The sequence below is a fragment of the Hippopotamus amphibius genome, chromosome 6, assembly GCF_030028045.1.
Source record: "Hippopotamus amphibius kiboko isolate mHipAmp2 chromosome 6, mHipAmp2.hap2, whole genome shotgun sequence".
In the NCBI taxonomy this organism is placed as follows: Eukaryota; Metazoa; Chordata; class Mammalia; order Artiodactyla; family Hippopotamidae; genus Hippopotamus; species Hippopotamus amphibius.
The window spans coordinates 123,642,217-123,667,873 of NC_080191.1; the positions used below are offsets into that span (position 1 = coordinate 123,642,217).

At 37.9% G+C, this 25,657-nt stretch overlaps 1 protein-coding gene across 2 annotated transcripts; it reads left to right on the plus strand.

Moving 5' to 3' along the window:
- Positions 1–1,769: 1,769 nt before the first annotated feature.
- On the plus strand, positions 1,770–24,747 carry DIPK2A (divergent protein kinase domain 2A). Of its 2 annotated transcripts, none has more exons than XM_057739597.1 (3): positions 1,770–3,133; positions 18,493–18,796; positions 21,701–24,747. In XM_057739597.1, exons 1-3 carry the CDS (start codon positions 2,477–2,479, stop codon positions 22,030–22,032), a joined length of 1,293 nt encoding a protein of 430 aa, XP_057595580.1. In that variant the 5' UTR covers positions 1,770–2,476; the 3' UTR covers positions 22,033–24,747. The 2 variants fall into 2 exon arrangements, with proteins under 2 accessions (XP_057595580.1, XP_057595581.1); XM_057739598.1 differs by having other exon boundaries at positions 1,890–2,000; positions 21,701–24,743.
- The last annotated feature ends 910 nt before the right edge of the window (positions 24,748–25,657 follow it).

Here is a 25,657-nt window from a genome sequence, read left to right on the forward strand (position 1 = left end):
ATAAAAATATAAAAACGTATGTAGTGCTTTTATTGTTTTAAAGCAATTCCACATAAATTATCTAGCATTAACAGAACACATCTAAATGACAAGTAGAAAACATGTTAGGGATAAGACATGTGCAGTTTAGTAATAACTTGCCTGGTTTACAATTCAGCAGAGGCAGCAGCAGAGTTGACATCTCTAGACCAAGCAACACCAGACTCTTTTCTTAGGAAATCCTCATTTGAGATATTCCTCATAATTTTACATTTTATGAAGTTTTGGGATGCGTTGAAGGTAAGTTAACCCAAATTACTGCCAAAGCCTTCAAAAACTTCTTCGCTTTATCAGGCAATTTCTTAAGCAGTCACTTTGTACAGGTTTTGTACAGATTGGAAGACTAAATTGTGCAATTTGCTGTAGTCAATATAATATTTAAAAGTCACTTCTATGTTGAATATATTTATTAAACTGTACAAAAGGTTTTTTTTTCTTTTTCAAAGTTTGAATTATTACATCATGAAGGTCAAAATACTGACTTCAACAGTACTTCTCAAGAGAATGGGTCTGCCTTTTATAATTAAACAGCTGTTGAGGACAACACAGAGAAATGAATTCGATAATCCAGTATAGATGTTTTCCATTAAGCTCCTTCAGAGTTGATTTATACATGTCAGTTTGTACACATGGGTCTTCCAAAAATCACTGTCCAATCCCTATCATTAACGCAATTAACACCCAGATATTTAATACCGCATCAGGAATCACCTGCCCATTAGAAAAATTACTAGTCCTCACTTTCATTATTCTAGCGCTAAAATTGAGAAGCATAATTGCATACTCTAGCTACTGTAAAGTCCGAGTCCCCTAAAACTTCTACCAAAACAAGGCGCTGTAGCTCAGCCTTTCCGAGGTATTCTTGCAGTCGTGGCGTGGATGTGAGCCAAGGTGCCCGCGTGGAGCAGCAGGCGGCCCCGCGTGCCCATTCCACAGCAACGCGCCGCGGCCCGCGGGGCAGGCCCGAGCCCGGGGGAGGGGCGGGGGCGCCCGCCCGCGCCTCAGGGATCCTCAGGAGAGGCGCCGGGACACTGACTTTCCCGAGATGAAGGAACAGGCTTCAGGGCCGGGCCGGGAAAGCTGGCGGGGAGCAAGCCAAGGGCTCGTCCCCGCTTCTTCGCGGTGGATAAGGCAGAACTCCCGGCGACACCAGGCCGCGTCAGTTCCCTCTTCATCCTGCTTTCCCCTTTCCTATCATGGTGCCTTGCGGACTTCGTTTTTTCCGTGTCCACTCAGGATAACTTAAGACGTCTCCACAGACGTGACCAACACCAAAGGTGAAGCCCCCACACGGTCCCGCCACAACTCACGCCTCCTCCCACGTTTTCTCCGCAGGCCCGCCCCCGAGCGACAGACGCGCGGGCCCAGGGGCACGCGAGCTCCCACCGTGGCCTCGCCTTGCCCCGCCCCCGGGCGCGCGCCCCCAACCGTATAAGGCGCGGAGGGTGGGGGGAGCACGCCGCCCCACCCACCTTGCCGCCGCCCCGCCCACCTTGGCTCCTCGCCGCGTGCACCGGGCGGACGCAGAGGGTAGTAACAGGCTCCCTCCGTTCCTTTCTTCTTCTCCCCCACCCACCTCCCCTTAGAAGACTGTTTCCACAATGGCAAGAAACAGGCCCCAGGAAAAGTCAACAATCATAAAAGAGTAACTGCTATTAAAAGTAAATGCAGCCAGCAGCTCGAGTTAACCCCGCCTCCAAAAGCTCGAGCTCCGCCCCCATGGAGCCGCCCCCTCTCCCCCCACAAAGCCGCCCCCGAGAGCCCGCGCTTACGCTTTCCGGGCGGCGCGCGACGCGCTCGCTCCTCCCCGCCAGCCCCGCCCCCTGACCCCCTCCCTCCCTCAGGAGAGCCAGCGCGCCACGACCCGGGGCGTGCGGAATCGCGGACGCGCTCATCCTTCCCACCTTCCTACACTGTCGCTACTTCTCGATGTGAGACATTCCAGCTTCTCTTCCCCTTCCGTGAGTCCCTCCTCTCCTCTCCTCAGAAACCCCACTCGCCCCGCGGGCGGCCGCCGGCGCAGCAGCTCTCGTGCCCCCAGCGAGCAGAGCGCGTGCGCGCACACGGGCGGCCGCGGGCGCGCGGCCGTCGGGTCCCCGCGCTCCCTCCTCCTCCCGCCGCCGCGGTATAACTTGACTGGCTCGGAGGAGGCGCCGCCAGAGTCGGAGGGCGGGGAGCACGCAGGAGGGAGCTCGAGAGTTGTGAAGACTAGTGACTGGGAGAAGTCGCAGCCTGCTCGGGTCGGCTCCTTCCCGCTCCCCGTCTCTCTCTCTCTCTCTCTCTCTCACACACCTACTCCGCCTCCTGCCCCAGCCCGCGCCTTCGCTCCTTCTCTCGCCCTGGGGCCCCTGCCCGTCGCTCTCCGGGTTTCGGCGCGGCGGGGGCGCCCCGGGGGTGCCCTCGCCCTCCGGGTGCGGGCGGACGGGCGGCGGGCGGGATGTGGCGCCTGGTGCCCCCGAAGCTGGGCCGCCTGTCCCGCTCGCTGAAGCTGGCGGCGCTGGGCAGCCTGTTGGTGCTCATGGTGCTGCACTCGCCGTCGCTGCTCGCCTCCTGGCAGCGCAACGAGCTGGCCGACCGGCGCTTCCTGCAGCTCAATAAGTGCCCGGCGTGCTTCGGCACGAGCTGGTGCCGCCGCTTCCTCAACGGGCAGGTGGTGTTCGAGGCGTGGGGCCGCCTGCGCCTGCTGGACTTCCTCAACGTGAAGAACGTCTACTTCGCGCAGTACGGCGAGCCCCGCGAGGGCGGCCGCCGCCGAGTGGTGCTCAAGCGCCTCGGCTCGCAGCGCGAGCTGGCGCAGCTCGACCAGAGCATCTGCAAGCGGGCCACCGGCCGGCCCCGCTGCGACCTGCTCCAGGCCATGCCCCGCACCGAGTTCGCGCGCCTCAACGGCGACGTGCGGCTGCTCACGCCCGAGGCGGTGGAGGGCTGGTCGGACCTGGTGCACTGCCCCTCGCAGCGCCTGCTCGACCGCCTGGTGCGCCGCTACGCCGAGACCAAGGACTCGGGCAGCTTCCTGCTCCGCAACCTCAAGGACTCGGAGCGTATGCAGCTGCTGCTGACCCTGGCCTTCAACCCCGAGCCGCTGGTGCTACAGGTAGGCGCGGAGCCCGGGCGGGGCGGGGAGGGGGGGCGTCCTGCCGGGAGGGCCGCCCGGGGAGCTGGAGTCGGGAGGAGCGGCCCCGCCTGCGCCCGGCGCAGGGTCTAGACCCGGCGCGGCGCGGCGCGGCGCGGCACGGCCAGGCAGCGGGCGTGGGCAGGGGGTGGCCCTGGGGGGAGGCCCCCCGGGCGCTCTGCGGGGTCGCGGAGGGCGACTAGGCTGATGGAGAGTCTGCCCGCCTAGACGCGGGCGCATCTCGGATCTGACCGCGGATCCTTCAACGCCAGAGGGAGCGCGTCTTGTACGCTCCCAAGATGTCTCTCGGGCGAGTTTCTTTGGGCCCTCCTTTCTGCTTTGATCCGCCGGGGCTCGCGCTTCCACGGCGCACTCTGTTCACGATGCCCTGGACCTTTCTTAGTTCTTCTCAAGTGTTTCTGTACCGCGTTTGGTCTCCCCTTTAGTACCCCGCACGACTGGCCTAACTTCGGCCCCAGAGTCTGTCTTTGTTTTATTCCTTACCTTATTCACCTGGCAGATCATTGGGGCAGCCAATGTGGGGACAGACTCGGGAGGGTGAGGTCAGAGAATGGGGACCGGGGTCCGGGGTGGGGCTAACCAGTGAGCCGTGCTTTGGATGGGATTAGAAAGAGGAAGAAAGTGAGGCCCATTGGAGTTGGGGCTGCGAGGGTTTAAGGCCAAGACGGACATTTTCATCCTGATCCTGTGACCTGTTCTATTCATGTGGTAATTTGGCTGCAGGAAGATGAAGTGTTAGGCCAGGGTTAGAAATGAGGAAAAGAGAGTCACCTATTTTCTAGTTGACTCATTGGTTCTCTCGTGACTTTATTTTGAAAGCAAATGAACCTTTAGGCGAATAGATTGGGATCTTTTTACTGGTGGTGACAGCCAAAAAAGAAAACAAAACCCCTCAAAACTGCCTTTATCTTGGGAAAAGTTACTGAGTTCATACACATTCTCATTCGCCTTTAGTGGGGTGTCCTTGGATAAAGGTTGCAGCTGTTGGGGTTGTGACCTCTCCTGATAACCGCAGGGAAAGTTACCTTGCTCCTTTTCCATATCAGTTGTACTGTATCTCAAATACAAAGGAAAAAAAACATAACGTAAAATTAATCACAAGTAATTTTGAATACTTCACGCCTTGTCTGCGCTGCAAAGAATGTTACTGATGGTTTGCGGGGCGGGGGGGAGGGGGAATGCAGGTTTACAGGGTAGCATTTTTTTAAAAATCTAAAGTGCGTAAATAGGAATGTGTAGTATTCAGTTATATTGCTTGCTTTTCTCAAGTACTCCGCTGCCCAACTTACTAAGAGAAACCAGCATCGTTTGGTTAGTTTAGCCAAATAATTTTAACACAAAATAAATACTTTGCCTCAAACAAAACCATAGTAAATTTTAAGGCGTCATAGGGTGTATGTAATGGATCATTTAAAGTACAGATTGTATATTGAATGCTGCTCTCTTTAACAGTAATTGGTATATAAAACTGATTAAACTTTCCTCGAAGAAATTACTTTATTCGGTAGTTTCAAAAATAGTAAGCCTCTAAATCTAAAGTCCATATTTATGATACTTACATTTGATTTGAAACCTTTTCTGTTTAAGCTTCCTTTTTTCTTTGAGAAATAGATGTTTATGTTAGCAAGATTGGTCCCTGGAGAAGGCTCTAGCAGTATGGTTTGCTTAGTAGTCTGTCAAATTCTCTGGGACCCAAAAATCTAGTAAAGAGCTATCTTAGTAATACACATTTTCTGCATCTATAATAGTGACTGCATATTGAAAAGTTTTTATCAGGTAATTCTGCTTATATTAGAACGAATATTTTAAGAATGTTGTATATCCACTTATATAAATGTAGGGCTTTTTTGTAGGGCTTTTTAATATGAGAAATGTTGACATTTGATTTGCACTAAGGTAAATCTGCTTTATTTGGGAAACGTGTTTTTGAAGTTTGAAGTTGTTTTGGCACTTTTCAATTTACTTTATAGTTACGATAGTCAAGTGTGCTTGTATCTGGTTTTCTGATGAACTCAAACTTTTCCTTCTTCTGTTTTCATCTTTAGCGATAAATACTTTTTAAAAAATCAATTTTATTTTTATTAATTTAAACTTACTGACACTATTGCTCTGAGCAGGTGATTAGGTGGGTTATAGGATAAGAGTTTGTTTTCAGTATGTAAGGAAATATATGTATCAACATTATTGACTGTGATATTTGTAAATTGAAATTTTAATTTAGTTCTATAGCTGTTTACATGTTGTGTGAAATAAATTTGGGGTCTTTAGTACCAGTCAATCATTGGTATTTTTTTTTTTTTAAACTGATGAACAGACAAGCAGAATAAGAAGACATTTTTAAGTAAAAGGTCTTCATAGAGCTGCTTTCTTTATAGGACCACTTCATCTTTGGTAAAAACTAATGAGTTAAGTATGAACAATATAATTAAAGTTTGATGACAGTATAAAACCACTGAAGTGAAAGGAATCTCAAAAGTCTTTGATCAAGTACATATTGTTATATACACTGTCACATGATGTTCATTACTTTTTGTTAGCTAGACAGACGTACACAATTTTAGTATTTATGCAGGTTTCTGTGAAACTGCTAATAGCTGTTTATGGTAGTACTGGGGTATTGGGATATTAATTGATAATGGTAGAAAAACTCACTCAGATTTGGCTCTATATATTTTGGGGTTCATGTATTTTTAAAAAATGTTTTTAAGGGTACAGCTTAAAGAGGAACTTTTTTTTTTTTTCCAGGAGAGGGAGCTACTTATTGAATTTTTGGACAGTTGATAACAATCTAGATTTTTCTTATGTTGCCCCCAGATTAACTACTTGGAAGAAAAAGTCTTTTGAACTGAATTCATCAAACTATTCTTAAGAAAAGTTCCAATGTAGGAAACATGCTTCCAAAAATAAACATTTAAAAGTCTCTTATGATAAGATACTAAAGAAAGAACTGAAAAGTATATATGAATTTATTAACCTGTTAAACTTACCTCTTCTGATTTTAAGAAACAGTAACAACTGAAGTTTCTATTGTGCTTTGAAAGGAGACCTGAATGATATTAAATGTCTGCAAGATATGTTATGGACATACCTTACCTGTGTAAGGTTATACAGATTTGTAGTAGAGATTTCCCAATATGAAATGATGCAGAAGTACAGCTCTCTTCCCATTGTTAGTTTTACTACCTTACAGCAGCTTATCTAATTCTAAGGAAAGTTGTTCTGCCATAGAATTATCTTCTAAAAATTTTTTTATAAGCATTAAGCAACAAGATAATGCTAGAACCTTTATTTTCTACTCTGATGCCTTTTTTTTCCTCTTCACATTTTTACTTTACCCAAAGGTATATTTTAATTACAAGTATGCCATAATCTTACAGGAAAAAAATGTGGAGAGGAACTTTATAATACTCTGTGTGGCATTCTTGGAATAGTCAAAAATTGAGGTGTTGAAGTATTTGGTGAGATAGCAAGATGTTTTCTGTTATTGATAAAATTTCTACCAGTGTTTGTACTTACCTATTCTTGAATTTATAAAAATTGTATGTATGCGGGAGAAAAATGCTGTCTGGATTTCCTGAGGCCCAAACTGTATCTCTGACTTTATGGCTTGGAGATAGTGAAAATGGTTTTGTTTATAGAAATAAGAAAGCTCTTAGTTGTTTGGGGCAAGGAGGTGGCAATTTGTTTTATTATATTTGTAGAACTTTGTCTTAAATTTTCTGAATCAGGGTTTTAATAGGATTTCCTTAATATTTAAAGTATGTAACTATCATTAAGCTATAGATTTTAAACTTTTTATTTCAATTCTTGTAAATGACATAATACATCAACAGCATTTTAGTAGTGCCTGATGTATAGTAAGCACTCAGTAATTAGCGTGCTTAGATATTAAATAAGTAAAAGTAGCTTAATTATCCAGTGCATTTGATCAGTGGTTTTGAAGCTTGCTTAGAATATGGATCACCTTAAGAATAGTTATGACTGAATATCAACCATACCTTTTAATTACACTGATTTAGTCCATTCCTATATCACGAGATGAATTTTTACAATTAAGCTTTGAGTGAATTTTGTTGTTTTTGTCCTTAAAAATTATTCCTGTAGGGGAAGAATGTATTCTTAAGATGCACTAAGATGCAGTTTAATGTAAACAAAAGGTTATGGCCATTTAGCTAATTGTCTTACTTTGAATCAGTTGATAAACTTTTTATGGGACTCCCTTTACTTAGCTATAAAGTGAGACGATTGCATTAAATTCTTTCCTTTTCAGCCCCAACATCCTGTGATTCTCACACTCTTGAGAAATTATTGTTATTCTGCTTCTGAGCTTGACTTTAACTGGTGGGTTTAAGCTCTTCTAAAAGGGGGTTGGGGGTTTTTTTACTTCATCCCTGCTGGGCTGTATGGGTTGGAGGCTAGAATAGATAGCCCTGTTTCAGGCTTGTCTTCTTAGCCTCAAATTTTTACACACATGAAACCAGATTAAAACAAATAAAAATTTGAGACTGACTTTAAAGGAAAAACATCTGAAGCTAAAGGTGGCTAAGGATCTTGTGGGACATTGGTATCTAGAAAGGATGTTCCAGACTTTGTCACGGGAATTTCTTTTCAGGCAACAATTTAAGGGGCCACCTGCTTCTCTCCCACTGGCTGCTGCTGTGGTAAACACGCTCCTGCACTCCCAGATTTAGTCTTCAGAGGTGGTTCTCACTAGGTAGTTCTGAGTAGAACACTTTTTATCTAATAAATGAATGAGCTTAAATCTAGATGGGCTTTTTTGTTTGTTTTTTTTCCTGTTTTTCTTGCTTTTTTTATGTGAGGTTTCATTGACACTTGATTGTGCTTCATGACAAAGCAAACAAAAATGATAAAATCTGTGTAGGAAAGGAGAGGTCCAGGAAAGGAGACTTTTATTTTGGGAAGATTATAGAAACAGTCAGTCACCCATAGGAAAGCACCACTTCCAGATCAGTGGAGCAAAATCATTTGACACCCTGGCCTATTTTCTGGATCTATTCATATCTTTTGACTGTTATTAGTTCTGAGATCCTTTCTGTACTTTTGTCTAATCTTTGAACTATTTTCCCTCATACTTCCATTGCATGCATCAGCACATATTCCTCACATATGTTGGTGGGGAATAGAAAGCTAACTTTTGGGGGATCTGCTTTCTGGACATAAGTGGTCAGTTTCTCAGTGGATCATCAGACTGGTTTTTATTTCTGATTTTCTGGCATATGGTCTCTGGTCTGTTTCCTATATTTCAGTTATTGCTGCTGACTCTTCACAGATGCTGACATGTTTTCTTTCTTTACCGTTCCCTCATTATGTATATATTAAACTAATATGGTGTTAGAATATAAGCCTTACATTTTTCCTATGCATACAGTGAACTTTAGTAAATGATTGTAAACTAAGACTGTAAATTATTGGTGTAAGATGAGGATAGTTATTCATCTTGGTCATAGACCTTGAAAGATTTTAAATTATGTAATCAAAATTTTTATCCAATTTTTATGTCTTTTGTAGATTATAGGAAGTTACCTGTAAAATACCCAGAAGCTCTTTGGATTTATAACCCTGGACTTAGAGTCAGAAGAACTGAATTTTGTTTGCTCATTTGGTAAATAGTCTGTCGTAAGGCATTTGAATTGAAACAGTCTTTCTAGGCAGCAAGTAGCTTTGCTGTATGGGAGGTAGGTATATAAATGACTGATTACCATCAATATAGCATAATAAGCTCTACAAAAAAAGATATTGTGTACCCTGTCAGATGACTCATTTAGGGAGGAACATGTGGGTGTATCTTTGTAAGAGTGGATACCAGGGAAGATTTCACAGAAGAATTAAGTTGAGGATAAATGGGATTTTGCGCATAGATTTGGGAGGTGGTGGGTTGGGGGGCCCAGGAGGTGAGGTGAGGGCAGTATTGAGATAGCATACTGTACTACCACAAAGTTGTTGGGTGGCAATGAGCAAGTCACTTAATGTTTCAGAGCCTGAGTTTTTTCATCAGTAAAATGGGAATGTTAATGCTGATCCAAAGGATTGTTTTAAAGGAGATAGGATTATTCAGATAATATACGCAAAATATCCTTGATTGTGAAGTTTTTTATAGTGTATTATTAGTTTGCAAATCAGCTTATTCCATTTTTAGACAGCTATAGTAAAGTTCCTTAGTATACTTTGTTGGTATCTTAGAAATATATAAATTTTACTCCTCCTATGGCAAATGTTCAAATGTCACATCCTTTACATATACATACACACATCATAAATGGGTATGTAGCTGCTGCTTCAGGCTATAGTTTTTTGGGAATAGTAATTAAAGGGGGTTAAGGATTTGTCCCACATGATGAATATAGAGTGAATATTGTACGAAACATGGTTTTTCATAAGGATTCAGTAATACAAAGCAAATAGTTTATAATTTTTCTCTATAATACATTATTAGGTGTAGTAATTCTATTTAGTACATTGATGAATGATAATTTTAAAACTAGAAGTTAAGTCTGGGTTATTTCTAGGTATTCTTAGACTCAGACAGAATATTAAAAGATTTATTATCTGAGGTAGGTTTGGTATTTCAGGGTTCTTCATATTTTGCCTTAGTGCTCATATGGAATTTTAACTGAAATGAAAAGATCTGACAGGAATTCTGTGGCATTGCTCATTGTGCCGGGAACTGACCTATATGCCCTTGGGGTACAGTAAAGATGACAGGCCAGGGCACAGTTTGTGCAGTCTTTGCTTTCTGGAGCATTAAATTTGGGCAGCAAACAACAAATAAGGTAATCTTAGATTTTACGTAATATAAAAAGAACAAAGCAGACTCCTATGATGGAGAATTGTATTGGCAATAGAAATTTTTAAATTCAGTGGTCAGAATTTAGTGACATTTTAGCTGAGGTGCGAATGGTGAGAAAGAAAGCCAATGGTGCTTCTGTTCTGAAGGCAGAGTATTTTTAAGGAAAAGGTATGGCAAATTCAGAGGCCCCAAAGCAGGATCAAGCATGGGAGTAGCAAAGCATGGTAGAACACAAGATTATAGAAGTAGACAAGGTCCATATCCTGTACGGCCTTGGAAACATGTTTAATGAGTTTAGAATTTTGTTTTAAGAGCAATGGGAAACAATAGAAGTGTTTTTAGTAGGGCCTAATTTGTGGAGAATGGGTTATAAGAAGTAAGAACGGGAATCAGAAAGACTTTTGCATTGGGTTTGTAGGAGAAAACTTGGTGGTTTGTATTAAGGTGGTTGCAGTTGAGGTTATGAAAAGTTGTTAGACCCAATATATTTTGGAGAAATAGCTGACAGGATTTGATGATAGGGATGGGTTACAGTATGAGGGAAAGAGAACAATAAAAGATACCTCCAGGGTTTTTGGTCTGAGCAACTATTGATGAGGAAGCCCAGAGAAGGAATGGCTTTTGGGGAAGGGGGAACCAAGAGTTTTGTTTTGGCTATAATAAATTTAAGACAACAGGAGTACGAATCTAAAACCAGGCACCAACTATTTAATGCAGAGAGATACTATGCTCCTAGCAGATACTTTGCTATACTTCTGAAGGGCTCTGTTAATTCAGTTTGTGTTTTAAAGGGAAGGGGGGAAGTTAATATTGTTCCGTTGGCAAACTTTTCAAAGAAATCAGGTCTTGACTAAAGAAAGTAGTGTAGGTTATTGGGCCCCATAGAAGCTGCTTATATCTTTTTTTTTTTCTTTGACATTTTGTTTTACTAAAAGTAAATATTTGAGTATGGTGTTTCTAGGTATACCTTTCAACTTAGAAACAGGGATCACAGTTGCTGGTTCTCATGAGGTAAGTAAGAAAGTGTCAGTTGAAACTAGTAAATATTTATATATTTAAAATTTTACATTTAAAATTTGTGGGCAGTGATTTTTTTCCTTTTTCTCTTTTTTTTTTTTTGATGTGAGAGAACATTTCTTAAGCTATTTATTCTAAAAGATGAGTTATTTCTAGTAAACTTGGTAGATTTTTTGTTGTTGTTTTTGGTGAGTTTTTTTGACATTAGTTTCCAATTTTAGATACAGCTGTTGGACATGATATTCAGTGAAATAACACAACCTTGCTATTTTCAAGGCATTGCTTAATATTGTTGGAATTCTAGGTGGGTGGAAATGGCATTCAGAAAATTATTTAATGAAATAAATGGAACATCCTGTACTTGAAAATCTTGAGATTAAGATTCTACAGTATTTGCAATGGATTTTGGCCACTATTTGGCAGTATAAATTAAGAAGCTGAGGTCTTAGAGAAATTTTAGCAGAAGTTAGGTAACCATTAAATCATCCCAGTAATTTTACTATGTTTTCCCTCCAGACAGTTCACAAAACTGTGAACACATTAGTCTGTCACCAGTACGTTTGACTAATCTCTATGAACAGCTGTTATAACATGCGTTACTACAATGGGATTTTGTTCAAATTTTGGCTTTTAAAAATAATTTTGAAGCTCAAATTGAACCTTTAAGCATTTTCTGTGCTTTTGATAATTTACATTCTAAAAATGTTCTCAAGTTTAAATTTGTGTGTATGTGTAGAAATGCCAGTTCTTTAGAAAACCTATAACTAGATTTTAGATTGTATGTTTTGACTATTAATGGATTTTTTTTCAAGTCAGTGTCTTTTTACTAGGAATTTTCTCCTTTAAAAAAAAAAAGGCCCGTCTTGTAACACATTTCCTTTTTAGGCAAACTGCAAAGTTATGTTCCTTTTAATGGAATGTTGTGAGATAATAAACGGCTATAAAATATTTTATGTTTTTTTGTATGAAAGGAATTATGATCTTTTAAACTTAGTATGCAGACCCTACTTTTGGTCATGTAAGGAGAGAAAAAGGTAATAGAACACAAGCGCTTTAGCGTTTACTTTGTTCTATCAGTTTTACTTATACATGCTATAATCTCCTTTTTTCAGGACTGTTCTGACATAATAGAGTAAAATGACCTAATTAATCAGTTAGGACAATGGCTAGGATTAAAGGATATTGTGATATTGTAAAAACTTGTTTTTCAGAATGATGTTATATACCACAGGATATTGATTAACTCCAGTAAGTAAAATGTTTCTGAATGTTAAGGCTTGGACATATATTTGGTTTTTTCATGGAATGTAGACCATGTTGAGGAGTTTGTGTCTTGCTCTGTAAGTCCCAATGTGATCTGATCCCTACCTCCCTCTACAGACTCCATTACTTCAAGCCATTACCTCCTTATTTCACTGCAGCTGCTTTGGCCTTTTCTTCAGTTCTGAGAAGACAGTTTCTGGCTCTAACATATGCCTTCAACATTCTTACTGCCTCATCCCCAGTTACACTTATCCTTTAGATCTCTCCGTAAGTAGCACTTCCTTAGAGAGGCTGCCCTTTACCACACCATCTAAAATAGGTCCCTACTCTTCTTTGTCAACATATTCTGTGCTTTTCTGTGATTTGCAGCAAATTCCATAATTTATTACTTGTATATGTTTCATAATCATCTTCCCAATCTAGGCTAAAAAACCTTTTTAAGAATAGGGACTGTGTTTTATTTAAAGCTCTTTAGTTAGCATTTCATGATGGAGTTAGGCTAGATTAGGATTTTTTAATTCAGGATTTGTATTCTTTTCATTCGCCAGTAACTGTCTTACTGCCCTTTACTCCAGCTGCTTGTAATAGTCAGTGAAATGTGGGTTGACCTACAATCCCTTATCTGTAATTCCAAATTTAAAAATCTGAAGAAAAGTAGGTTTTGTCAAATTAAAAACAAACAAATGTGAAAACAAATGAGGTAATTTATGTGCTTTATTCCACTTAGGATGAATAAGCTTATAGTATTTTTGCAGTGTAACATATTTTCTTGGGAGGTGCTACCTCAGACTCTCCTGGAGTCATTGCATAATGAGTGTGAAATGTAGGTACTGTCACCTTTCCAAAATCTGAAAACTTCTGAAACAGAGGAATATTGAATTGAGGGGTTGTATTAACCTGACTGCACCTCTTACTACCTGTGTGACTTGAGGCAAATCACTTAAACTATGCTGATAAAGTTGAACTGTATTTACAGCTTGGGTACCCTCCAACTCTAGAATTCTTTGATTTCACATCCCATTTATTGGTCACATAAAGTGTTGTGACTTTTGGTTTTGATCACTAGATAGGTGATAGTTATGTCAGCATTTAGAATTTACTTTGTGGTGCTTACCTATTACAAATGAAAAATTACAATGCTGTGTTTATGTATGTACATATTACGAAGTTTTAAATATTTTTAGTGCTTGTGGATGCCCTATACATTTCTCATAGCATGTAGGCTTTTTAAAGTTTGGTAACTAATTGATACATTCCTTTGTAAATTAAAAAAAACTGCTAGAGGACAATGAAGATAGATGTCTGATTTAGTGGTTCTTTGCTATGTTTGGAAGGTGGTCATTATTTGTAGATGCGTTTCAGTAGGTGATATGAAAAACAAGCACATCTATTGATGACTGTCTGGACTTGTCTAAATAGGGAGATTTAAATAGGAAATATTTTGTAAAATAAATGTTTTGGTAAGCAATTCTTTATAAAGCAGTAGTAAATTGTACATTTCATAATTTTTTCCTTTGATCTTGGATTGCCCTGATGAATATGTGGCAAATACTATTCCAGATTTACAGAGGAAGAAACTGAAGCTCTAAAAAGTTTTGACTTTGCCACCATCACACAGCTAGTGAGATGCAGAGGTGAAGGTGGAACATAAAAGCTAGACTTGTGTTTTCTGCTTATAGACTGTTTTACCCTTTAAATACAGAAATTTTATAAAATATACATCTAAAAGAATATAAAAACCTAAATTTTCCTCTTTAATGTATTGATTGTATGTGTTTTATGTCACCTTCATTTTATTTTCTCATAAAATGAAGGTGATCCTAGTGGTTTTGTTTGTTTCCGAAATCTTGGCTTTGAGCTAAAAGGTACCTAGACATGATTTATCTTAGGTTTCATACTCAAAATACTTTTTATTATGTAAATTAACAGTGAGGTCATTTAATGTTGCTTTTAAAGTTAAGCATGTTTGACTCGATACTTAAATTTCCATTTTTAATTTTTACATTGGTGGTAATACTCAGTAGACTTTTTCTTTGGGTAGTCACCCACTTAATATTTAAAAAAAAAAAAAACAGTAATAGAATAGTAAATACATTGTTTTGTAACTTATTTTGGGCCTTCATGTAATCTTAAACTAATAGTTATAAAAACTTTACATACTATATGACATATACATTCAAGCGTGATGAAAAGCCCTGAACAATTAATTGGAGTGCCTCCAAACCAATTAGAATTTAAACCATTCCAGGTTTAAAGACTTTCCTTCAAATGAAAAGTGTTTGTACACATTTTTTCAGTAGTAAATAATCCTGTAAAATACACACGTTTTCTTATACAGCACAGTATCAAAAAAACAAACAACCCAATAAAAAAATGGACAGAAGATCTAAGTAGACATTTCTCCAAAGAAGACATACAGATGGCCAAAAGGCACATGAAAAGCTGCTCAACATCTCTAATTATTAGAGAAATGCAAATCAAAACTACAGTGAGGTACCGCCTCACACCAGTCTGGCCACCATCAGAAAGTCTACAAACAATAAATGCTGGAGAAGGTGTGGAGAAGAGGTAACCCTCCTACACTGTGGGAATGTAAATTGGTACAACCACTATGGAGGTGGTTAAAAAACTAAAAATAGAGTTGACATATGATCCTGCAGTCCTACTCCTGGGCATATATCCAGAGAAAACCAAAAATTCAAAAAGATACATATACCCCAATGTTCATTGCAGCACTGTTTACAATAGCCAAGGCATGGAAGCAACCTAAATGTACACCAATAGATAAATGGATAAAGAAGATGTGGTATATATACACAGTGGAATTTTACTCAGCCATAAAAAAGAATGAAATAATGCCATTTGCAGCAACATGGATGACCTAGAGATTATCATACTAAGTGAAGTAAGCCAAACAGAGAAAGACAAATGTCATATTGATATTGCTTGTATGTGGAATCTTTAAAAAAAGGAAAAAAGAAAAAAAAAAGATACAAATGAACTTTATTTCCAAAACAGAGAGACTCACAGACTTCAAAAACAAACTTATGGTTACCAAAGTTGGGGGGGGGTGATAAATTAGGAGGTTGCTATATATAAATAGATAACCAACAAGGACCTACTGTATAGCATAGGGAACTACACTCAGTATTTTGTAATAACCTATAAGGGAAAAGAGTCTGAAAAAGGATATATATGTATAACTGAATTGCTGTGCTGTACAACTGAAACTAATACAATATTGTAAATCAGCTATACTTCAATAAAAAAGTAAAAATGGAAATAAAAATGAAATAAACACATTTTATCTCAGGTTACTTTGTGTGCTTGTGCTAGGCAATTTGAAATTTTGATTTTAAGATTTTGTTTAAAGAAAAAAAATGTGGACTTCAGCAGTATACTTCTTTTCCTGGCTACTGTGTTTTATGCACTGTGAGAGTTGGGTAGTCAGGAAGTAAGAAGTTGGGTTTCTTATTGCTTGATATATTTAATAACTTCAGGCTATAACATCTTAAAATTTTGTCTCCAACTCTGCTTCATCATAGTAACTTGATCCTAAGCCAGATTTGTTTTAGATACAAATAATAATATTTTGGCTTCCTTGAAGCATCTTCAATAGAATGCTCAACAGAATTCTGTTCTCATTAATGAAATCTGACTATTTTGATTACACAATGAAAATCCTCATGAGCAAGTGATATGAATTAATTTGTTAAAGTTCTTTCGAAAGATTAGGTAGCAAACTATATGAAAGAATTGTAGTGGTCTTCTTAAAATGAGGCATAACAGGATTTCAGTTAAAGATGTCAGGAATTACTGTGTATTATAAAGTTGCTCAGTATGACATTTGTTCATGTATTTTATCCTCTTCCATGAGGGACTTGAGTAATGAAGTGTACATTTGACTGTCGTTTGCCAGTTGGAAAGCCTCCAAAAACAAGGAGGCATTTGTACATGTGCAGATGTTGGCAGGGTTCCCTTTTCTCCTGTTGTCAGAGACCATTTTATTTTCACAAAGATATGTTTGTATCTGTTCAACAATATGGCATGTGAATAATATACCAATAGTGTGTGGAGGAGTTTTTTGGTTTACTTTTTGTACGATAAAACTATATAATCTCACATATTTACTCATTTTCAGTGCTTTCATTTATATGTCACAAATTTTATATGTGAATACTTCTGAGAAATAGTTAAATCTTTTGTAATCATTTTATCTAAATAAATTTTCAAGATTGTGGAGGTATTTTAAGTTGGGAGGAAAGGCTGAAAATAACATATGGTTAGGTTGAAAATAACAAAGGTTTAGTTTTTGCATGTCACATTGGACATGAGCAATCTGTCACTTTTCCCAATGCCCACAAGAAATTTTAAAATCTCCGATAATAAGATTAAAAATGTACTTTCCTCTAATTACTAAAGAATCAGTAGATATTGTCTCTGAACAAAATTGAATCAGTTCATTTGCTGTATTTAAGGATTCATACTATTATATCTAAATTTTTAATTTACATGATTACTATTTTATCACAAAACTCCAGATACTAAAATTTAAAACAAAAAAGGTATACATACAAAGAACAAATACAGTTATTGTACATTGATAGAGTGAAAGGAAACACAAATGTAAATAGATAATTATGGATGAAGTTTGGTTCTAAAAATCTTTTTCATTTTAAAGCTAATAAAAGTTTTAATGTAAAGGTATTATTGTTTTGTCAATTTTATAAAAGCTTAGGGTAAAATTACTTATTTTTCTTTTGAGAGGTCCAAGAAGAGCCTCATCTCCAGCTCTTGTGAATAGATTGTTCAATTTTTATCAAAAGAAGTAGGCTACATTTATATTCTGTAGTGTTTTGCTTTGTTTCCCCTACAATTTGTGTAAACATCTTTGTATCGTTTCTTCCCCCAATGTAAAGAAAAGTACTAGACTGAAAAATGGCTCTTAAAAAAACATCTCTGGTCATGTGACCTTCCAAAAAATTGTTTAAAACAATACTTCTCACCCTTTTGCACTCCAGTGCTCATCTTGTAGTTGGGTGTTTTAACACTGGAGAGTACCTTAGAATAAGCCTGCCATTTTATTTAGGCTGAAAATGACTTGTTCATGATCCTGGAAGATTTTTGTTTTAGGATGTGAATCTTCCTAGTAGTTGTAAAATCCATTAGAAAGTCTTGCCAAGATTAGGAGAATAAATAATTTTGAAGTTGAGTTTAAGGTGAATAGAAAATGTGATGGCATTGGAAAGGGAAGCAAGACTAACTTGGGACCAGAGGTACTTGGAGTACAGATTGCATTGGTAGGTTATCAGATTGCTCTTTACCAACCTTTGGGTGTAGATTATAAGGTACTTCCCAAGAATCCTTCTTGCATTTCACCCCTGCCTACCACTGGACTAGATAAGACCCCTATCAAAAACTCTCTTAGGACTTGCACCACTTTTAAGTAACTAACACTTATTACACTCATAATTATTTGTTTGATATCTGTTTTCTAAAATTTTTATTTTAGAGACTATGTAGTTCACTCTTACTGCCAGCATAACACAGTGCCTGGTGCCTGGAAAACACTTGCTGGCTAATAGGCCTACAGTCCTGTTTGTTCAAAAGAAAGGATTGGTTGATTGTACTTACACGAATCAAAAACATAAAGGAAAAGATACATACTTTTAGATCTGGTAATAAAGCGGGTATCTTGTGTTTTGTTGATCTGTTTGGTTCTGAGATTTTGATAAGCAAGACATACTTTATTTTAGCTGTATAATGTAATCTGTTAAAAAATTTTCAAGTCCATAGTAACAGTATGAGTTACAGACATAGAGAACAGACTTGTGGTTGCCAAGGGGAAGAGGTTGGGGGGGAGAACTGGGAGTTTAGATGCGAACTAATACATATAGAATGGATAAACAATAAGATCCTACTGTATAGCACAGGGAACTATATTCAGTATCCTAAGATAAACCATAATGGAAAAGCGTATTTTAAAAAAGAATGTGTGTGTGTGTGTGTGTGTATATATATATGTATGTGTGTGTGTATAACAGTGTAGATCATCTATACTTCAAGAAAAGAGAGAGCGAGGAAGAAAGAAAGAAAGTTAATCTCTATTGAACTATTGAATATAAAAAGAAAATCCAAGCTCATGCCTGCTAGAAATCTCTACTGAGAGGATCTGGGGATAGACCTATAGGATATCTTTAGAATCTCTTATAATAAGATAATTCTTTTGTAGAGTTTTCCATCTGATGAAGGTTGGCCATTTGCAAAATATCTTGGAGCTTGTGGAAGAATGGTGGCTGTAAATTATGTTGGAGAAGAATTGTGGAGTTACTTTAATGCACCATGGGAGAAACGAGTTGACCTTGCTTGGCAGTTAATGGAAATAGCAGAGCAGCTTACAAACAATGACTTTGAATTTGCACTCTACCTCCTGGACGTCAGCTTTGACAATTTTGCAGTTGGTCCTAGAGATGGGAAGGTAATCATTGTGGATGCTGAAAATGTTTTGGTTGCTGACAAAAGGTTAATTAGACAAAGTAAGTATAACTTTTAGATTTTTTCTTTGTCAAAATAATGTTGACATTTACGTGAAGCAAACTTTTAATTTCCTCCTTAGAAGGCAACCTTGCATCTTTCTTTGTTTTATTTGACCAGTATCAATAAACAAATACTTAAACTTGTACTCTTAGTCACAGTTTGTCCATATTAAGTAAAATATCCTTCAGATTCAAATGGATGCAGATACACTGTGTGTACATGACTGTGTGTGTGTGTGTGTACACAGGTCTTTTTCATACTGTTTTATGCTGTGGTGTAGGATCTAATGCAGAATTAAGTTTTTATATAGTTAAAAGGCTACCAGAGAGACTATATTGCTTTTGTGGAGTCCATGTTTTTCTGTGGAGTCTCTTACAGTAAAATGCTGTGTTTTGTTGTTCTGTGAGTTCCCCCCAATGATTTTTTTTTTTCTTTTTAACCACTTAGATGATACTTAGCATTGCAGATCTCTGACTTTGGTATGACATTATTACGTCTCATTCAAAACTTTAAGCTCATTTATTTATGAGCTCTTCACAGGATAAATAGGCAGAATGTCTGAAGTGTTGAAAATCAAGTGTCATAGGAATTGTAAAGTTTCAGGGACAAAGCCTGTAGTTTTGTAACTAATATACTTAGTAAAAAAAAAAAAACAAAAAAATAAACCCGAAGTCTTGTTGTTCCATGGTGAGGGTCTTGTATTTTTAATCTCCTCGTGTCATGTGGGGGGGGTCTGTTGATGAAGATTTGTGGCACTTATGGAATGCAGTGAATGTAATAGCCGTCTATTAGGTTTACACTTTTTGCACCATCTTAGCTTGATCTTGTTAAATACGATTTTTCTCAGTGCCTTGTTCTGGTTCCATACTCACCAAACTACTTTCTGATTATTTCTTGATCTGCCAATTAGATTCTTTCACAGGGAGTGGATGCCCTTCTCTGGAGTGCTTCATTTCCTACTTACTTATGTTTGTGAATGTTGCAGCAACTTACACCATGCTTTTCTTTTTTTAAAGTGTACAATTCAGTGGTTTTTATTATATTCAGAGTTGTGCAACTTGCCTAAACTTTAAAACTTTATTCCAATATTTGTAAAAATAATTTTTTTTGTACTTTTTTTTTTTAATGTGGGCATTCCTGGAATACATGTTACAATTTTATACCAACTAATTCCTGACCTTGGATGAATACAATATAGCTTCTGTATTCTTGCATTTCATACAGTGAGCATTGCTCCAGTGCTACCTTAGCTCTGGCTAATTGTTTTCAAATGTCTCATGGTAGAGCTGTCTACACAGACACTTTGCAAAAGACCATATTTATTTATTCACCCTCTTTTCTGAACTCTTTCCAGTAAATGACCTTTACAGGGAAATTGATTTTGTTGTGGCAACTCACTCAAGGTCCTTCCCTTTATCATCCAAACTGATAAAAACAATACACATTCATTTTTTTTTTCAGACAGAATAGATCCTTCTTTGAGAACTTGTTGCATCAGTTATCATCTTCAACTTTTCACCCTCCTCCTTAAAATCCAGTTTTTCTTACCTTCACATAAACAGGTATCCATAAGATTCTTTCCTGCTTTAACACTATTTTTAAAAGTGCTGCTTACTGGGGCTTCCTAGGTGGCGCAGTGGTTAAGAATCCGCCTGCCAATGCAGAGGACATGGGTTTGATCCCTGCTCCAGGAAGATCCCACATGCTGCGGAGCAACTAAGCCCGTGTGCCAATAAAAAAAAAAAAAAAGTGCTGCTTACTGCCCATCTCTACTTCCATAGCCTCCATTCATTTCTCAACCCGTTAAACCTGACTTAGAAGACCGCATTACCATTTGCAACCACCCAATTGGCAAATTCGTGACGTGACTGGTTAGTGACAACTTTCTGAAATTCTTTCCTTCTTTGGTTTCCTTCTACTCAGGTAGTTCCTTTTTTAAAACATAAATCTGATCTTAGCACTCACTTGCTTAATGCTTTTAAATGACTTCCCATGGTTCTTTGAGTAAAATTCGTACTTCTTGCCAGAGAATAATCTGTGACTTGGACCTGTTCTGCTTCATTTTTAACATCCCTTCACTGCCCTTAATGCTTCAGCTACAGTGGCCTTTTAGTTTCTTGAATGAATCTTTCTACTGAATACCTCACAGCACTTTCTATTACTCTGTATTTATGTATAAAATATTAACATTATGTTAATAGTGTATACCTTATCATCTAGTTAGAACCTCAAACTTTACTCATATAACTTCTCTGTTAATTTTTGTCTCAAATGTTTCTACAACGGGGCCTTTTTCCCTGGACCATCTTAGTCCCTCCAGTCTTCAGCCCAGTTACATTTCTATTAGACAAATCATGGTCATGACCATACAAGGTACAAACTATTTTTCTAGTCTTACCAGTGCCTCCTCCCCGGTTATCTGTCTCATGCTCTGGCCACAGTGAATTTATTGTTTCCTGAACCAGCTGGACCAATCCCTTAAATCTGTGCCTTTGTACATACTGTACCCTGCACCTAGCATGCTGTTTTCCCTCTTTTCTTTCCAGACTTTCTTGCCTTTCAAGACCTAAATCAGTTGTTTTGTGGCCCCCGGCACAGGTACTGCTTCCTCTGTACCCATGTAGCACTGTGTTGTACTTCTATGTGGCACTTTCTCTGTGTCATGGAGAGTTTCACTCTACACCGAACCCTTTAGTAGTAGGGACCTTGTCTGATCCTTCTGCCTGGCATTGGACGGACTCCTAATAAACGTTTGTGTATAAATTAATGTATTTAAATGTTTAATGTTACACAATTTTAAGAACAAATACTACTGTGTTAATTAGTCAAGTGTTACATTTTGGGAAACAATGAAAACTCTTTTAAAATGTATTTTTCTCTTTCTCCTTTTCCCCTTTTCACAGATAAACCTGAAAATTGGGATGTATGGTATGAAAGCAAATTTGATGACTGTGATAAGGAGGCTTGCTTATCATTTTCAAAAGAAATTCTTTGTGCTCGTGCCACTGTGGACCACAATTATTATGCTGTTTGTCAGAACCTCTTATCCAGACATGCCACCTGGCGTGGCACATCTGGAGGACTCCTTCATGATCCACCAAGTGAAATTGCCAAAGATGGCCGACTAGAGGCCTTGCTGGATGAGTGCGCCAATCCAAAGAAGCGCTATGGCAGATTCCAGGCTGCAAAAGAACTGCGTGAATATCTAGCACAATTAAGTAACAATGTGAGGTAGTCTATGGTGAACTTTGCTTTGCTTTTCTTCATTTAAATAGCACTGGCTAAAACGAAACCACCAAAAACTATCTGGAAAAATGAAATTTGGAAGTAATACGTTCAGAGGATGATAAACTTGCACTGATCTCATGTTAACATCCATCAAAATAAGACAAAATATCAAAAATCACATGATGCTTCTGCAAATAAGTTTGTTCTTACACTTTGGAGGCTTGAGCTGTCGTTGACTGCTTTACCCCCTGAATGCCTGACTGGATTAATGAGCATTATTAAGCTATTGGAAATAAGTCTGATAGTTACATTGGCTTGTGTATCAAAGGGTACTTGGTACTTGACTTAGTTTGCATTACTGTCATGATTTTGTGAATCTCTTGTGTTTACTTTGAATGTCAAGTTAGATTGGCCTGTTTTATAGGCCACTTTTCCCTTCTGATGTGTAGGGTTTTTTTTTTATGTTTTTTATTAAATTTTACACATTCAGGTTACTATAGGTGTTCATTTACATTTGGGCTAGTTTTCATTCAGTGCTATTCGGTACATATTTACTGTTAGGGCAGGATTCCCAGGTTTACTAAGTGTATTTTCAGAAAACTGAATATTTTATTATGTAAATACATTTCTTCCTACTTTCTGTGGTTTCACCATTGCATGAGATCATTTAAGGTTATTTAACAGTTACATCCCTCTATGCCAATAAATTATAAGTGTATACTAAACATGAACTTTGGCATATGTTGCAAAATGTCATTTTTGTCCCTTAAAAGGCTTTAAGAGTATACTAGCAATCTATACCTTGATGTTAATTTGATTGAGGGGAAAAAAAAACCCCAGTATTTTGTAAATGCTAACTAGTCCAGGATAGTAATGCGTATGCCAAAGAAATATTAGACAAAGTCCTATGGTTAGATTATAAAATTGGTCACCTACTTTTTCTTACTATCCTACTTCCAATACTTCAACTCTGTCATTATTAAATTTGTATCTTCCTGGTTATTCTTTTATGTTGAAAGTTAAGCTACTGCTTCCAAACATATGTAACTTAAAGATGTCCTACCTTTTATTCACTGGTAGTTTTGCGAAAATCAATGTGGTAGTCATTATTTGAGTTTAATCTGGCATCATAACTTTATATTTATTGATGGACTAGTAATTCTTACTATAAAGCAGACAGGTTTAGCCAGTCTGTCCAGCTTGGTCTTCATCACCCAATTGTTAACCATCAAAAACATCAAATTGAAGTATGTAGATAAAAATTAACATATGTGTGAGATTTCTGTGGGCTGTTTTAAAAATTTACAGCATATAAATTGGCTATTGCTAACGTACGTGATATTTTTGTTTGAAATTATAACTTTTGTTTATGGCAAAGTTTGGTGTAGTGTGTGGTATTTAGTTCTAGACTGACCTTATTCTAATCAGAAAGTGATTAAAATATGCACAACCAAAGCCAAGTTTTTATTTTCTTTTTCATTCATTCAGCAACTATTTATTGAGCATCAACTCTTTGCCAGGTATATTACTAGCTGCTACACACTGTCTGAACATGACATATGGTTAAGTAACTTTACAGTGATTATCAAAGACTTTAATGTGGTATTTCTTAAGTTGAAATAGCATTCATTAAATTAGGATGATGCTTCCTTCATGTTATTTTACTGTTGTGATGGAAGTTCTACCTGTACCATCTATACTGGGTTGCTACTAAAAGAGCAGGAGAAAATGAATAAAGTTAATCCCAGCTTAAAAACTGGCAGAAGGTTAAGATCTCTTCATTATAAAGTATATTGTATTATGTTAATTATACATCAGTACATTATGTATATCAACTAGCCCTCAAAGAAATATTTAAGTGCTGGAAATTTTACTAAGCTGACTTTTTACAACTTTGGAAAACTTTTGAGGGGATTAGGTAAAATTACTTGTCAAACATTCGCCTCTTACTCAAAACTTCAAATAAAATACACATTTTCAAAATGGAGCACCTTTTATATTTGATAAATATTCATTATAAACCTTAGAATGCCAGTCATTAGAGGAATTGTCTTTCTGTGGTTTAGCAAACATTTATCTTACCTTTTGAAAGAGTGATTGTGATTGCAGAACAGGAAGTGAGAAAACACTGCCAGCAGTGATTGCTACTCAAGGTAGCTTTTTATAACCACCATTTCCCCCATGAGATTATGTGGAATTTCTTTTATCTTTGGAAAAGTTGAGGAAAAGATAGTAAAAGAATTAGGAATTTAAAATTACAGGGAAAAATATGTATGTGAAAAGCAATAAATATTTTGTTCACTTTGCTATCAAGATGTTCACTATCAGATATTTATTATACAGCAGCAATTTATATTTTTAATCATTGCCCATTAATAGACGCAGTAAAATATTTTTGAATCAGACATTTGGGGTTTGTATGTGCATTAAAATTGTCTTTTGTACTGTAAGTTACCATTTAATTTGAATATTTTATCAGAACTGTCTCCCTGTGCCTTTATAATATAAAGTTGTTTCTACAACTTTTAATGATCTTAATAAAGAATACTTTAAGAATCACACTTTTCAGACTATCTCTTAACTTCAAATATACAACTTTTTCTTGAATGGAAAGTGGGGTTATATAGATAAGTTTTTTTTTCTCTTGCATGTATTTTGATATAATTTTCAGAAACTATCTGGTTGGATGTGAGCTGAACGTAAAATGTGTTTGTTTTCTTCTGTTTTTCTGTAGTAGTTGGTGACTTCTTAAGCTTTTACTACTAAAATGGGATAAAAAACTTCATTCTGGAATTTTTCAGATGTATACAAGAGAATAATATGAACAATAAACTGTGGTTATACTAACTTCAAAGGTTAGCAACGGGTGGCCAGACTTGTTTCATCTATACCCCAGCCTACTTGCCCCAGCTTATTTTGAGAGAGAGATCATTTGATTCAGACGTGCACATTAGGCATTTTCTCCTCCAACAAAAATTTTACATCTAAAAAATTAATACCGCAATGTCTCCAAAGCAAGAGAGCTTTCAGGAGCTCAAGTTTTCTCAGAAGCTTAAGATCCAACTGCAAGGACTCTAAACTACTGGCAATATACGTGGAGTAATTTGATAATCAATAAGGATAATAACTGAAATGGAATGAAATGCATTAAATATGTAACTTATGCACTCAAAATGATAAAAGTGAACAAAAACAAAACAAACCAACTCAGTTACCTTTGGAAAGATGTTGAGGAATAATTCTGAAAACTGGAAACCTGGAGAGAAAGAAGCATTTATTCTGTCTTACCCCAGGATAATCAAATTATTGAGGAGAAGAATTTGTAGACTTAGTCTAGTTAATGTATGCAGAAGGAGTGTTGTTAGAATATCACCATTTTTAAATTCTTAGTGAATTGGCAAGAGCTAGGCAATGCTCATCAATGACTGCTGAAGCTATTAATTAAAAGCTGATGAGGAACTTTGGATGAATGGATCAGAATGACAGCACCTGGTGAACTAATTGGTTAATCTTAATGATGTGCCTTCTAATACAACTCAGTGATGAGTACCCAGCACCACCTATGAAGTGTCTTGACAGGGAAAAAAAAGCCTGAATTGATCAAGCCCCCCCTACATGTACCCATTAATGGG